General features: G+C 37.0%; 1 protein-coding gene across 4 annotated transcripts in view; it reads right to left on the bottom strand.

Moving 5' to 3' along the window:
• The window catches only part of LOC121429694 (disks large homolog 1-like), an 88,230-nt gene that overhangs the window by 34,980 nt on the left and 37,758 nt on the right, over window positions 1-15,492 (bottom strand). For all 4 annotated transcript variants that reach the window (XM_041626856.1, XM_041626857.1, XM_041626858.1 and 1 more), the window contains 8 exons: window positions 15,023-15,073; window positions 8,685-8,809; window positions 6,775-6,877; window positions 5,885-6,094; window positions 4,791-4,989; window positions 3,754-3,952; window positions 1,343-1,499; window positions 81-183 (listed from right to left, as the gene is read on the bottom strand). In XM_041626856.1, the coding sequence (XP_041482790.1) occupies window positions 81-183; window positions 1,343-1,499; window positions 3,754-3,952; window positions 4,791-4,989; window positions 5,885-6,094; window positions 6,775-6,877; window positions 8,685-8,809; window positions 15,023-15,073 (1,147 nt within the window). The remainder of the gene's footprint in view (window positions 1-80; window positions 184-1,342; window positions 1,500-3,753; window positions 3,953-4,790; window positions 4,990-5,884; window positions 6,095-6,774; window positions 6,878-8,684; window positions 8,810-15,022; window positions 15,074-15,492) is intronic.

The raw sequence follows: 15,492 nt of genomic DNA, 5'->3' as shown, positions 1-15,492 counted from the left end.
TCACCACCACCACCAACCAACCAACCAACAGCAGCACCAACATCACCACTAGCAACACAACGACACCAACATGAACCTACCTTCTGGTTTATATTGTGCTTCTATTGTAACCACTTGGCCGGCTCCCTTCAGCGCTAACGCAGCATCTTCATGCGTTGCATTGACGAGGTCTTTGCCATTTACCTGAAAAATGAAATATGCATCAAATTAGTGATCATATATTCAGGGTTTCCATGCAAGATGGAACCCATAGAGCACTGCCCCCCGATTCCCAAACAATGATTGCACAAATAATATATTATGCATTGTAGGTCTTTAAAAAATGAAAAACACAACATGAAGACCCGGAGCTGCCAACCTGAAAAAGAACATTTCAGTATTTTTAAAGCCAAAAATCAGTATTTCGGTGAGGAAATCAGTATTTTCAAAAAAATACCATAGGACAAGACATAAAGCAGAAACTTTAGAAATCAGTATTTTACATGAAACTATCAGCATTCCTCTCATTTTTCAGTACTAAATACTAAAAATCAGTACTACTTGGCAGCTCTGAAGACCTTAAAAAACATTATTTCAACTAAAAGCCATTTCAAGTACAGTTAAGTATACATCTTCTTATTCTTACTCTTTCTCCCTTCTCATTCTTACTCTCCAAAGTTTCTTTTACTTTTGCTCTCCTCTTTCCTATTCTCTCCATCTCCTCCTCCATCTACCTCATTCTTTTCCTCCTTTCTCTTTTTAGGACATCATCATCATCATCACCACCACGACCACCATGACCACCAGCACCACCACCACCACCACCACCACCACCACCAGCACCACCATCACCATCATCACCATCATCATCATCATCATCATCATCAACATCATAATGTAATCAGTTATCGTAATCATCTTTGCCTTATTCATCAGCACCATCGTGGTCTTCGCCGTCGCCGTCATCAATATACGTTATCATTCAACCACCGCTTCTTCTTCCTCCTCCTCCACCTACTTCTCTTCCCCCTCCCCTTATCCTCGTTCTCGTCATCATCATTAAGATTCCTTCTATCTTTCACCCCCTCCTCCCATTCTTCTCCTCTTCATGATCATTCTTATACTATATATCTTCAGCCTCACTTTTACCACCACGACCACCAGCAGCAGCACGACCACCAGCACCACCACCTGCATCATCATAATCATCATCATCATCACCCTCTTTCTCCTCATCAACATCCTCCTCATCATTACTGTCACCACTATCACAATCCCTATCAATCATACCCTTCTCAGAAATTTGACTGGAACATCTCATCTATAACTCATGAACTATTCATGTTTGGAGGGGACTACCTACCGAAAGGATTTGATCCCCCCTCCTTAGAGCACCGCTGAGATCTGCTACCCCTCCGGCTAAGATGAATGAGATGAAGATGCCCTCTCCATCCTCTCCTCCGACAATGTTGAATCCAAGGCCTGTCGCTCCCTTGTTAAGGACGACCGTTCTGGGCTCCCTGTGAGAGGTTATTTTTTTTTTTTTTTTTTTTGGGGGGGGGTGTGGTGATGAGAGACAGAGATGGGGAAGGAAGATCGAAAGATACAGGTTTAGTAAGAAAATAATATCAATACAATGAATATGCAAAGTATATGTAAAGTATATAAAAAGTAAATGGTACCGAGGCAATAAAAACAAATATAAAATATATAAAAAGTACAAAGTTCATTCATATAATATGAACAAAAAAGTAAATAAAAATTAACACAAATAATACAAAGTAAAATCACCAAGAATGCAGAGAGAGAGAGAGAGAGAGAGAGAGAAAGATAATTCACAGCATTTTGTTGGGGCCATATAAATGTTTAAAACATCGAACAATGCAGATTCCCCTTAAATATAACAATTAAATGAATTGCGGGAAATGTAGGTCTTGAGTGAAGTTTACAAAATGAATGAAAAAGCGCCCCAATAGCCAGCATCTGACAAGAACTGCTAGAAATGGTTTCTGAATAATAGCGTTGGAGCAGGTGCTTGGTTGATTGGAATCCTCACCATTGCGATACCGATTATCACCCCTTTCCATCTTTCATCCCAGAATTACATGAATTTTAAACTCTCGTAATGACGCCCTTAGAAATGATGCCATCAAGCATGGGTCAGGCAGAAAGGCATTAACCCTATCTAGGCCGGGGGGGGGCCTCGGAGGCCCCCCCCTCAACAAATCGCGCGATATTTTCGCCGTGCGAAATTTTTTGACCGCGCCGCTCGCTGAGTTTTTACTTTCAAGTCTTGCGCAACTTTTGAGACCAATTTTGCGTCACCCGGGTACGTGGTTCCGAAATTACGCAACATTATGTAAGTGCATGTCAGACCGAAAATTGCTCAAAAACGTGATTTCGTGTACAAAGTCAATGCAAATTGTGTTTTCAACCAAAATTCATAAATGTATGATTATTTTTAGTTTTGCTAGTCTAAATGTATTCATTTTATGATTTTTATGATCACAGAAGAGTCCTCAACAAATTTCATTGAAAAAACAATGAAAAACAAAAGGTCAAAAAACAAAGAAATACATAAGAAATTGCAAAAAACAATATAATACATAAGAAAATTAGTTGATATCACAATTTTTTTCATGTACTCTTGCTAAGGACACCACAAAGAGTTTCTATACCAAAAATTAGTACATTTGGAGCTTTATTTAGGGAGTTAGAGGAACAAGTATGATTTCGCATACTAATTACGCATATATTAGCATAATCACTTCATAGTGATTCGCATGAAATAAATTAATATACAATCTTGTAGATTATGTCCTAGACAACCCGCGTGCCAATTTTCGGCGCGATCGCGCGGTCGACGGCTGAGATCTTAGGGGGGGGCCTGGGAGGCCCCCCCCCGGCCATAGGAACTCCCAAAATACCCCGGCCTAGATAGGGTTAAAGGGAATGATCACCCTATCAATAAGAATATTGGTTTATGTACATTTGTGGTCTGTGAAATCGATCGTAAAATGTGATGTAAGACAAATCATTAAGATTTGGTGCAAAATCACAAAATGAAGCCCCGAGAGCGGTTCTGACTTTCGCCTTGTAATCAGAGGGTCATGTGTTCAAATCCCACCATGGCCTAGCGTCCTTTGGCAAGGTATCAATCCACATTCTGCCACTCTCAACCAGGTGCTAATTGGATATCAGTCGGAAACAACCATTATTGTGGTTGGTTTAGAAAGTGTGCGCCTAACAGGCTGCTAAACATGCTATGAATCCAGTGACCTAGTAATAATAATTGTGAAGCGCTTTGAATAGTCATAGATTGATATCGCGCTATACAAAAGCCAATTTTTATTACTATTATTTGGTACCCTGGAAGCCTAATAGGGAAGATACAGGAAGGGAAAGGGGATACTTTTCAGCACAACCTGTGTCAATTTTTGATGAATGCAATCTTGCATGTTATGTCATTTATTATAAAACAAAATAACTGAACAGATTAACAGAGACAAAGACTAAGATCCAAGCCTTTGTTGGTACGATCATGCTGAAAGAAAAGACATTATATCAAACATCTTCTTGATTAGATTGGACATCAGAGTGATCTGTGTGAGGTGAGTTGTATTCCGATTTAAACTGAAAGAATTGAAGGAATTGGTGAACTCGTTTTCTGATTTTCCACTTAAGAATTTTTTCTTCTTAAATTTTGGTGGGGCAGGGGTAATAGCCCCCTCCCTCCTGAACGCCCAACCCTTTCCTTTCTCACAAAACACTAACCTCGGAATGCCATCGTCGTTTTGAATGAAGATCTTTGGAGCGTGGGTGTTGTTGAAGGCGTTTGGTGGTTGTGAGTTTGTTGCTCTGTTGTACGATGGGGGTTCCCCATTAGCTCCGTTTGCCCCGTTGGCGCCGTCGATCTCTTGGAGGCCGGCGGGCTGCGGCTCTTGCATGAGGGTGGGCTGCATCGTTGCATAAACTGGACAAACAATGGGATAGTAATATTAATAGTGTAGATTTGTAGTGTACACACAAATTCCAAAGATGCTCATTGCACAACTAAGGCAACGGTTATCTTGTATATAAACACACTACGAATATAAACCTAGACGTAAAATGTTTTATAGGTAATTGGTTATATACCAGCTTGGCGTTTACCAGCAAAATGCTGTCCTGCCGAGTTCCTACGGGAGTTACCAAAAACAGAAACAGAAACAAATCTACAAATTGAAAAATCATACTAATATCTTAATGACATCTTACACAAAATGATCATTCACAAATAGTTAGCGCCTGTCTACAAAAACTATATAGGTTTGGTTTCCATAAAATAGATTTTCATGTTGAAATATGTATTACAGGAACAGTCTGATAAATACCACCAATTTTCTGGTCTTTACATACAATATTTACTGTACTGCATTAAAAGAATATATTCATAAGGTACACCAAAGAGCAATAAGACCAAATTCAGACCAAGCAGGGCCCCCGTCTTACGAAGACTTACAATTGATCTGATCAACCACAACTATGGACGACCGGCGACGTCAATATATATCATGCATGTTTGATCAAAATATTTTCTAACTATGATGTATTTTCATGCATTCATTGTTTTCTTGAAAATTCACTGTGCTTCTCTTTGTTTACAAAGGACACTGCAAGTTTCCTGTAGAAAAAATTATGACAATGATGGATTTCTATAGAGTCTCTTTGTAAGACTGGGCCCAGGTTTAGCCCTTGTGGTATTAGACTATCTGAGAAGAGGCCAACCGCTTTCCGAAAAAGTGAATATAAATCATCTGAACATGTCTAACCTGGGACCGATGGTGCCATGTCGACATTGGACACATCAGGGGGCTGGACGCTCTCGTCATTCTGCGTGTAGGGCGCCATCTGTGTCCCAGCGAGGAGAGTTGCGTTCTTGATGACCGTTAGGAGCACCCTGTTGCTGGTGGCTTTCAAGGCGGCGACCGCCTCCTCGTGGGTCACATCTACCAGGTTGTTATCGCCAACCTGCAATAGTGGATGTCAAATGGTAATAAAGTTAAAATCTTAGAGATAAAAGGCCCGAATTCACAAAGGTGGTTTTGAAAATGCACGGTTGAGTCCATGGTTTATGCAGATTTCCTGTATGAATTATGCTTATTTTACCGCGTATATTAAAAAAAAAAGTCCAATGCTGATGCGCGCTTTTGTCACAGTGCGCCAAAGTGATGCAAGTTGTCGTGGTTATCCACGCTATTTTATTAATAAGTCCACTGTTTGAAGAGTGGATTCATGAATAAAATAGCGTATCTTACCATGGTAACAAACTTCAATTTGACGCACTGTGATAAAAGCGCGCATCAGCATCGGAATTTTGTATACATGCGCCCGATACATGCTAGATTAAGGGTAATTTATACAGGAAATCTGTATAAACCATGGATTCAACCGTAGATTTTCAAAACCACCTTTCGGGCCATAGTGTTTGTAGAGAGACCTTCCATGAGTTGACTTCTACATTGTTTTTAATAACTACGGTGTTTACTAGAGTGCACATTACAGCTTACATTCAAGATCAGGCTTAGCCGAAAATATCCTAATACTCGGCATTGTGGACCCTCCCTTTTGTAGAGGTCTTGTGGATCAATGGATACGTCCCTGGTCTTAAAGCTGAAAGGTCCTGGATTCAAATCCATCACAACCTGAATCTTAACATTCTTTGCCGAGACATTAATCTGAAAAAGGTCAATCTGGACTTTTACTTGATTTGCAATTAAAGGTAAGTGTCTTGCAACACACCATAACTTCATTTACAAATTGTTCTACTAACAATCCCATCCCATGCAAAAATCTATTTCATATCTATACCATTTTAGCAGGGGACAGATAGTTTGCATTTCAATACACGATTATTCTCACTCACCGCTGTGATCTTATCGCCGACCTGCAACCTCCCATCCTGCTCGGCGGCACCACCGTCGATGATCTTGGTGACGAAGATACCATTGTCTCCGGGGACGTGCTGGTTACCCTGACCCCCTGCGATGCTGAAGCCCAGCCCCTTTTGACCTTTGATAAGCTCGATGGTCAGTGTTTTACCGGTGGAAGGATTCCTAGGCCATCTCCTTACGACCTAACGATGGACAGAGAGAAGTGCAGGATAAACTTATGTTCATTCAGCATTATGGATGCACATTTTTTTCAGGATGGAATCAATTTACTTTTCATTTTCAAATGACTCAAAAACAATACATACAGTAAGACAATAATATACTGTTAGAAAATACAAATTTTCTTTCAAATTTCAAATGCATATCATGATTAAAGTTTGCAAAACACTTATTCACCTTTGCATCAATATTGGTCAGTATAATAGTATCTGAAACTGTATACATTGTATTGTAATGTGGGATCCCGAAACAAGCTGTCCCATAATGAAGTGCAAATTGTTCAACTGAAAAATTTGCACTTTTTCGTGACTGCAAATACCCAACTATCTGCCATTTTTTTTAGTGATATTCTGCTGCGTTTGTCAAAAAAATTAGTAAAAAAAATCAGGAGAAAATGAAGAATCAAATATAGGTTGACGTTAATACATAAATACACATATAAATATACAACATAAAAAAGATCTGTTGGCAACAATGTCTCTTATAGCAGCATTTACAACTACTTTACAGCTATGTGGCAGACATGAACATGATAAGGGTTAAGAAGGTTCAATATTTTGTATACTAGATGTGAATACTGTTTAACTGAAGGCCATTTTATGTACCCAAATCATCAGAAATCAGTCGTTGATGAAGAACTTACCATGTGTACCGTGTTGCCCGCCCTCTTGAGTGCGTCGACTGCCTGCTGATGTGAGACACCGAGGATCTCACATTCGTTCACTTTGCATATCACATCGTTGACTCTAAACACACATGGAAAAAAGTTTGCAATGATATAGTAGAATGTGGGAAAATATTAAAGATGTTGCATATAACTCAATAAAAAAATGACTAAGGATTGAAAGACTTCTAAATGAGAAATTGCAATTATGAAACTACCACTGGAGTATATGAATGCTTAAAAATATGCATTTTGTGATGATTCATTATTTACTAGTACTAGTACTATCTAAAGGTCAAGTCCACCCCAGAAAAATGTTGATTTGAATAAATAGAGAAAAATCAAACTAGCAAAACGCTGAAGATTTCATAAAAATCGGATGTAAACTGAGAAAGTTATGACATTTTAAAGGTTTGCTTATTTTTCACAGAACAGTGATATGCACAACTCAAATGAGACAGTCGATGATGTCCCCCACTCGCTATTTCTTGTTTTTTATTGTTTGAATTATACAATATTTCATTTTTTAAAGATTTGACAATAAAGACCAACTTGACTAAATCATAATAGTATTGAACAATACTCATTCCACATGTTCAGGGAGGAATTGTTTCACTTGACAATGAGGAGAAAAATTGAATATTCCCTATTCCATATAAAAAAAAATACAAAAGAAATAGTGAGTTGATGATGTCATCAGTCTCCTCATTTGCATATCCACCAGGATGTGCATATAACTATTTTGTAAAATCAAGAAAAACTTTAAAATGTCATAACTTTCTTATTTTACATCCGATTTTGATGAAATGTTCAGTGTTATGCTTGTTGGATTTTTCTCTTTTTATTCAAGTCAACTTTTTGTTGGGGTGGACTTGTCCTTTAAGAAAAAATACAAATCCCCACAAAATTTGCAGCATCTAGGACTGATACCATTCTTGGAAAAATCACTTGCAAATGTCATGCATGGTGCTGGATTTTGAATACAGAAGTTGCAAAGGTTATCTTATTTCATTTTACATGTAGCTGGAGTAATAGCATAGGCAAGATCAGGAGAGATTTCAATTTGGCATTGTTTCAAAATGGCTAAAAAGAAAAGCACTCAGACTCAGTTATTTAAATTGAATAAGATGTATGGCAAAAAGAAATTTAGTTGTGATTAATTGTTCACTTAAAGTATTAGCCTAATGTAGATATTTTGAAGGGAGACTTTGTTGGCACCTTCTTTTTCAAACTGCAAAAGTACAGTGTAATAGAGATATGACACCAATCTCCATCTGGACAGAGGCGCTCACTTATTTAAAACAAAGATAAACAAATAAATAATTATAAAAAGAAAATGACTAGCAGGAATCTTCCAATCTCCGCTGCATCACCTCTGGTTCTGTAGTCGGATACCAAAAATGACTGTCTACTAGGAAAGTTCCATGTTATGGACGTGACAATCTATACAGCTTATTAGCGTCACACCTTAAAATTCACAGTATCCAAACGGTTCATTCCTCGTTTAATAGACATAATTTAACATTCAGTCACATGTAATCAACTATAAAAAAAAATCTAATTGAATAGTTGCACTTGTTTTTAGCATAAAGGAAATGCCTTTTATGACACGACCTAACAGAAGTTGAAGCCTTTTGATAAATAAATAAATAAATCCCTTTTAATAACATAACACTGACTTACTTGAGTCTTCCATTAATTGCTGCTGCACCCACTGGAAGTTATGTAATAAATATATTGAAAAAAAAATGCCTATAACTAGGCGAATATTACTCAATTCTGACTTACTTGAGTCTTCCATTGACTGCAGCAACACCCCCTGGGAGCTTTCCTCTGATTGAGGAACTTCCCTATGAACAAAATATAAATATTACTCAATTCTGACTTACTTGAGTCTTCCATCAACTGCTGCTGCACCCCCTGGAATAAGTTTGGTGATGAAGATACTAGGATCTTCTCCTATGTGGGGGTTGTCCGTGCCCCCTGCGATGCTGAAACCTAAGCCCGCCCCACCCTAGGAAACCAAAAGAAAGATGAAATGATTAAAGGTTAAGAGGTCATTATAATAAAAAAATTGCCTGTACATAATCCTCAAAACCATCATATCATACATGAATTGAATCCCTCAAAGAATTGTTGATCCCTTTCCCCACCTACATGTAAAAAATATATCAATTAGAGTTTGTTCCATGAGCAATCATATTCACCTGTATTTAAAACAAATTTGAACAAATCATTTTCTCATGCACTTCTAATATATCTTTTCTAATCCTAACACAATTAATTTCTCACCCACATAAAGTAAATTAATTTTAACAAACATCATGAAACCATTTTGAAAAAAAAAGTATTATTCAAATACTTTTAATGGGCAAAAAAAAAAAAGGTGCACCTACGCTTGAGTCTTAATAAAGACGAGCTCGATAAAATGTCAATAAATTTTCTCATTAAATCATGTTTGTGCCTCATTATGTTCATATTTCAAGGACACTGTGGAGAGGGTATTGATTATGATTGCGACTATATACCAGATGATGGGATATGAGGGAGTAAAATGACAATCTACAGCAAAAAATGATGTTTAGAAAAATGTGCAGGCAAGGCTGGTTATTTGAAAAGATGATTTTAGAACCTGCACATCATTTTGGATCATTCATCAAATAACATTAACAAAAAAAGGTCTTACAATGGGTTATTTTTACGACAGGTGAAAGAGAGATCTTCATTCGCAAAATATGAATAGAGAGAGACAGAGAGTGCAAAAAAGTATAAGTACTGTGTGTGCCGTGCTTTGTAAAGGCCTGGTCACACCGCCCGAGCGTTGTTGGAGCGGTCGTGAAGCGGAGAGAAAAAAATCATCACCGCACGCTACTGTTCACCATTTTTTATTTCGTTTTTTTTAAAAATTTTCCCCCCAATTTTGTGAGCGAAATTTGACTCTCTTTCCCTTCCGCTCCATGACCGCTTGGGCGGTGTGACCAGGCCTTAAAGGAAAGGAAATGGCGCTACATGAAATGACTATTGGACTGGATTGGAGAAAGGGTAGGGGGATAGAGAGATAGAAAAAAGAAGAAAGAGCAAAAGAGAGAAAGAGAGAGAGAGAGAGCATTCTTCTCAAAATATAAGAGAGCCCCAAAAAGTAAGGTTATAGTTCATACTGTAAGCATTTTCAATAGAACAGTGTTGGGTATGAAGGGTTTTTTATTGATTAAAAATAGATTCAAAATTTACACCTGTTGTGATTCAGAACTTTTCACATATTATGCACAGTTGATACTTATGCCTCACAGAATACTTCATGAATCTACTTGTAATCGACTTCTTTGATAATGATTCATATTATTGCATTTTGCTAAGTATTTTGTCCCTTATTAGCATTAAGTCATATTATAATGTAGTTCTGATTACATAGTATACAATCAAAAAAGTTTGGACCATCAAGAAATAGTCGCAAAATGACACAATAAAGCGATCTAAAATGTCTTATCAAGTTTTGATCTTGTGACGTGAGTATGGACATTCAAAGAAGACAAAATGTACCAAAAACCACAAAAGATTTTCTTGTTTTTCCTCCATCTATCTGTGCTTCCAGATTTTTGTTATCATCAAAACAGGAAGAAATTTCACAGGATGGGATGAAAGCTTCTATTTCTAAGTCATATTATAATGTAGTTCTGATTACATAGTATACAATTAAAAAAGTTTGGACCATCAAGAAATAGTCGCAAAATGACACAATAAAGCGATCTAAAATGTCTTATCAAGTTTTGATCTTGTGACGTGAGTATGGACATTCAAAGAAGACAAAATGTACCAAAAACCACAAAAGATTTTCTTGTTTTTCCTCCATCTATCTGTGCTTCCAGATTTTTGTTATCATCAAAACAGGAAGAAATTTCACAGGATGGGATGAAAGCTTCTATTTCTCCCAGAATATTTAGGGAAACTGAATCAATAGCAGGCATCTTAACTCAATCAATAGAAATGCTAAGAATCAACAAACATCGTGCGCTTGAGGCCGACAGAAAACCGCCCCACCCCCTAAATTACGAAAATGAGCAAGTGGAGGTCAAAATGAAGTTCAAAATCTGCACTGGAGAAAAAGATCAAGGGGAGCATTTCATGAAGAGATGAGTCATTGATTTTCACCTACTAATATGGTCACAGCCAATCAGATGCAAGCATTTCCAGTAGCTTCTAACACCTGTCAGTGAAAAACAATGGCAGACACCTCCATGAAATGCTGCCCAGGATTGTCAAGTGACCAAAGCAATCATTCAAAGTTTATGTTTAAACAAGGGCTCTTCCTAAGTTGAATGCCCGGCATAGCAACAATAGCTACTAGTGTCCTAGGAAAGCCATTCATCGACTATGAACCAGTCAGCTGGGGTGAAGACTATTTGATTGAAATGGTCAAAATGAAGGAAAAATTGGTCTATGCAATCTTGCTGACACTCGCATAAAACTCCACACAGAAATGAGTATATGGGGATATGTGTCACTATTTGGATCAAAGTTGTACGAAGCCTATCACACATTAAAAAAACAGAAGACTTTTACAGGGCAATCCTTATCATCTAGTTCACGATATTCTTCCAAGAGTAAGTAAAAAATACTAAAAAAGTAACATGTAAAATAATATCATTTCTCAAAGACCAAACCCTTCTCAGGGTTTACTATTTGTCTGATTCTGTGAGATTGACAATTAGATAGAAAGAGAGCAATTAGGTCAATTCAATCCCACAGTCTATGAAGCCAGACTGAGTCACGGAGTGCAATTGTATTTTAATCTCTGTGGAGGGGTGAATTCTGGAGGCATGAATAAATAATCATCGTCTATGGACAAAAATGGATTAATAGGGTCAATTGCCTTTTTTTTAGATTTTGAAATTGTGGAAGGTTGGAAAGAGGTATGAGAAATTATCTAATTTATGGTGGTAACTCTGATTGTTCATTTCAGTACAGATATGGGAACGAGTATCATAAAAAATTCCTAATTCTAATAATTACTCAAAACGGTGAAGGTTGTGTTGATCATTATTTAATTGGCAATGGGGGGGGGGGGGGGGTTACTGGAGTGGGAGGTTTAATTGACATGAGAAAATATTTACAAGTATATTGCGATCAAATGTTTTACATCTCGACTGACTTGGGTTTTTTTGGGGGGGGGGATAAGGGCATTTTATGTTGAGAGAAAGGAGAATTTTGGATAGAGGCTTAATTTGAATGATAAAAAGCTTGGATTATGTCAGGTCATCATTTGATGTATTATCTAGCCATATACAATAAACAAATGATTTTCCCTAAAATTTGCAAAACGAAGTCTCACTCCCCATTAGAAGATATCCTCAGATACACATGTCAAGGTATTCCCAAACTGTTTGAAAATGGAATTCTCTTTGCCCGGTAATGCATTACAACGCTCGACGAGGGTGCAGTGCTGGGCCGGGCTATCAAATGTTGGTTTGGGATACGTTTGTGATAGTACGGTCTGATGGATGGTTTCATAGCACAGGGAAGCGAGGCTAAATTGAAACTACCCCGGGAAATCAACAAGAAATGTGCGACATATGTCGGATGCCTGTGACTCAAGGCTCGCAAAATTGACTAGACTGTAGTTTAGAAAAAATCGACTCTGGTGCTGGCGGAAGATGGGAGAGTGATGGTTGGTAATTTGGGGACGAGAACGAGAAAATGGAGAAATGAGAAAACAGAGAAACGGCCAAGTGCATGAGGCATTTATGAAATGTTATTTACTCTTCCCAATCTCCAAATCCCACAGCGGTTTGGTCTTGCAACACGGGACAAAAGGAAAAGGAGGGCGATGGTTTGATGTCGATGAATGTAGAAATGATTTTTTTTACGATGGGCAAGGAGAAATGTATTTATCAATATTTAATGAGAAAAGGTGATTGAAAAATTGTATTTGTAGAAGGTGGGAAATCACTGCAGAGAAATCAATGAATGAGTAAATGATAGAAAGAGTGAGAAAAAGCTTATGGGGAGATAGAAAGAGTCGAGAAAAGAAAGCGAGATAGGTAAAGGGGTGGAATAATGAAGGAGGCAGGGGGAAGAAAGGAATTGCAAAAGGAAGGAGGGGTCTAAGGTGGTGGAATAAAATAAGAAGTGAAATTCATGAATCATGTTACACCTATATGGATGATATATATAAGGGAGACAATCCTACCAATAACATTCAGAGAAAATCCAATATTGAGTAGATAAATGAGAAAAATAAAATTATAAAAAAATCTAATAAAACAAACTTTCTGTTTCAGATTATCAAAAAGGACGCTCAACTAAAGCCATCTTGAACCAGAAAAAATGCTCTAAACCAACTCAGAAATTACCTGTGTTACAATTTCTCTTCAATTTCACAATAATACCTATCAACTTCTTCACGACAAAATGTCAGCAAACTCCACGGAATAATCCGCAAAATGCAGAATAATTTCATCTCACTATTAGCTCTTAGCTCTCCTCTCCTTGCCAAACGATGCAAAAGATAATTACAGATGTCTTCTTGGAGGGATTAATTATGCATATTATACCAGATGGAATTATCCATGTCATATTTTGATCCCTAAGCTTTAGGTTTTGTGCATATTTGAGTTTAAACGAAGGTCTAAAAATAACATTCAAGATGAGAAGAGGGAGGTTGGTATGAAAATCGATAACTCTATGAATAATGGAATCTATCAGATGGCCTTCAAAAATAAGAAAAATAAGAAAAAACCCGGGGGCAACAGATGCATGAGAAGTTCTTCTCTGAATGTTATGAAGATGAAAATAACACTGTCTGGAAAAAGAGACTATTCTCTATCAGACTTAGTGCTTTAGCTTCTCTTGCTAAAATGGAGGATTTTGTCTCAGTTCAAGACTTTCAGTAGGGGAAGGCGGGGTAAGTTGAGCATAGGGGCAAGTTGAGCCACCAGCCCCAGGCCAATAATGAATGAGTCAGACATTGTGGTGGTGTCATGTATTGATGACCCATAGCATAACCCCTAACCCCACCATATTGTTTTCAACTTTGAAACAAAAAGTATTTTTTTAGAGGGAAAAATATGAATTTCAGCCAAAAAAGTAAAAAAGAGTGTGAAATAGATAAGTGCTTTATAAACACACACGTCTTTAAATATAATAAAGACATGATAACAACATTATTAGTCCAGGTATGGATCTTCATTCTTGTCATAGTCTTTTATATGATGGATGCATAATAAATGTGTGGATACAAAATTATCGCACTAAGTTCGGACTGGGGTAAGTTGAGCCAAACAGCATGGGGTAAGTTGAGCCATGGTAATTCCTATGGTAATGTATCTTAAAAAACAAACAAACCATAAAAATCGATTGAAATGCTGGTTGAAAGGAGCAAATTTACATGACTGCTCTTTTCCTTTCTAAGGATGTTAGTATTTATAGAGAATTAGCAAGTGAAAAGACTTTAAACAAAAAATTGACATGCTGGTTCTCCCCTCATACATTTTGTACATAGTGTTTGTGGCTCAACTTACCCCAGAAGGTGGCTCAAACTTACCCCATATATGGGGCAAGTTGAGCCATTTGACATCGTTTTTTTTCAAAGGTCACGATGAATTTCAGTGTGGGGATAGAATTTTATATATAGGTGGAAAATATTTCAGAAGAATTAAATTTCAAGGCAAGGTAATTATTTCGACAAGATTATTAATCATATCAATTCTAACATGCAAAAAGCAAAAACTGTCACAACTTACCCCGCCTTCCCCTACTGTTTTGGACATGCATCAGGATTTTTTTCATTTTCTTTTTAATTAAAGATTGAATTCTTATTTGGAGTTTCCTAAGGTGATGAATGATTTGCTTTCTTTTCAAAATTTTCTTTAAAAAAAAAGATTAAAAAAAACAACGTTTGCGATACATCTTTGGAGAAAGATAATGGAGAGATATTTCGCCAATGACATAGAACATGGTCATCAAGCATAAGGAAGTCAGAGAAAGGGAGAGAATGAAAGAAAATATGAAGGAAAACAAGGAAAAAAGAATGAAAGAGGAAAAGGAAAAGTGGAAAGGAATAGGTGGGGGGGGGGGTGATGAGGATGGGGGATAAAATATTAGATGAATGAGAAAGATAAGTGGAGGTGAAAAAACTTATGAGCATTAGAAGAGAAGAAAACCACGAAGAAGGATAAGAACTTGTAGAAGAGGAAGAATAAGAAAAAAGGAATAAACATGGTAAACTTACCCGTACTAATGTGATTTCCTCATATTGCCACTGAGTCTCTCTATTTTGTATCTGAGCAGGAGAGAGAGAGAGAGAAAAAAAAATTAAGTAATTAAGAAGAGAAAATACAAACTAAAAAGAAAATTGAGAAAAGAAGATTTAGAAGACTGGCATCAGATCAACAAAGTTTTGAAGATATGGTTAGTTGTTCTTGTATATAAATTTGATATTATTTATTTGGTTCATGAAAAAAAAGGAAAAATAACCTCATATCTACTATAGATAACACTAAATTCTTTTCAAATTCCTGAAAATTCCAAATTATGTAAATCCAACATTTTCCACAAGAAAGTTCAGTCAATCTTATAATTTTTCAGTATCATGACTCGGTATGCCCAAGTCATTTAAATCGAACTTGTATGACCACCAATGATTTATTTGTATTAATACATTTAAATATTATGTGCTAATAGAAAGACTTGTTAGTTAGT

This window comes from Lytechinus variegatus, chromosome 16 (genome assembly GCF_018143015.1).
Source record: "Lytechinus variegatus isolate NC3 chromosome 16, Lvar_3.0, whole genome shotgun sequence".
NCBI lineage: Eukaryota > Metazoa > Echinodermata > Echinoidea > Temnopleuroida > Toxopneustidae > Lytechinus > Lytechinus variegatus.
Note: the sequence above shows the minus strand (reverse complement) of the source record. Positions and strands in the feature narration are given on the sequence as shown.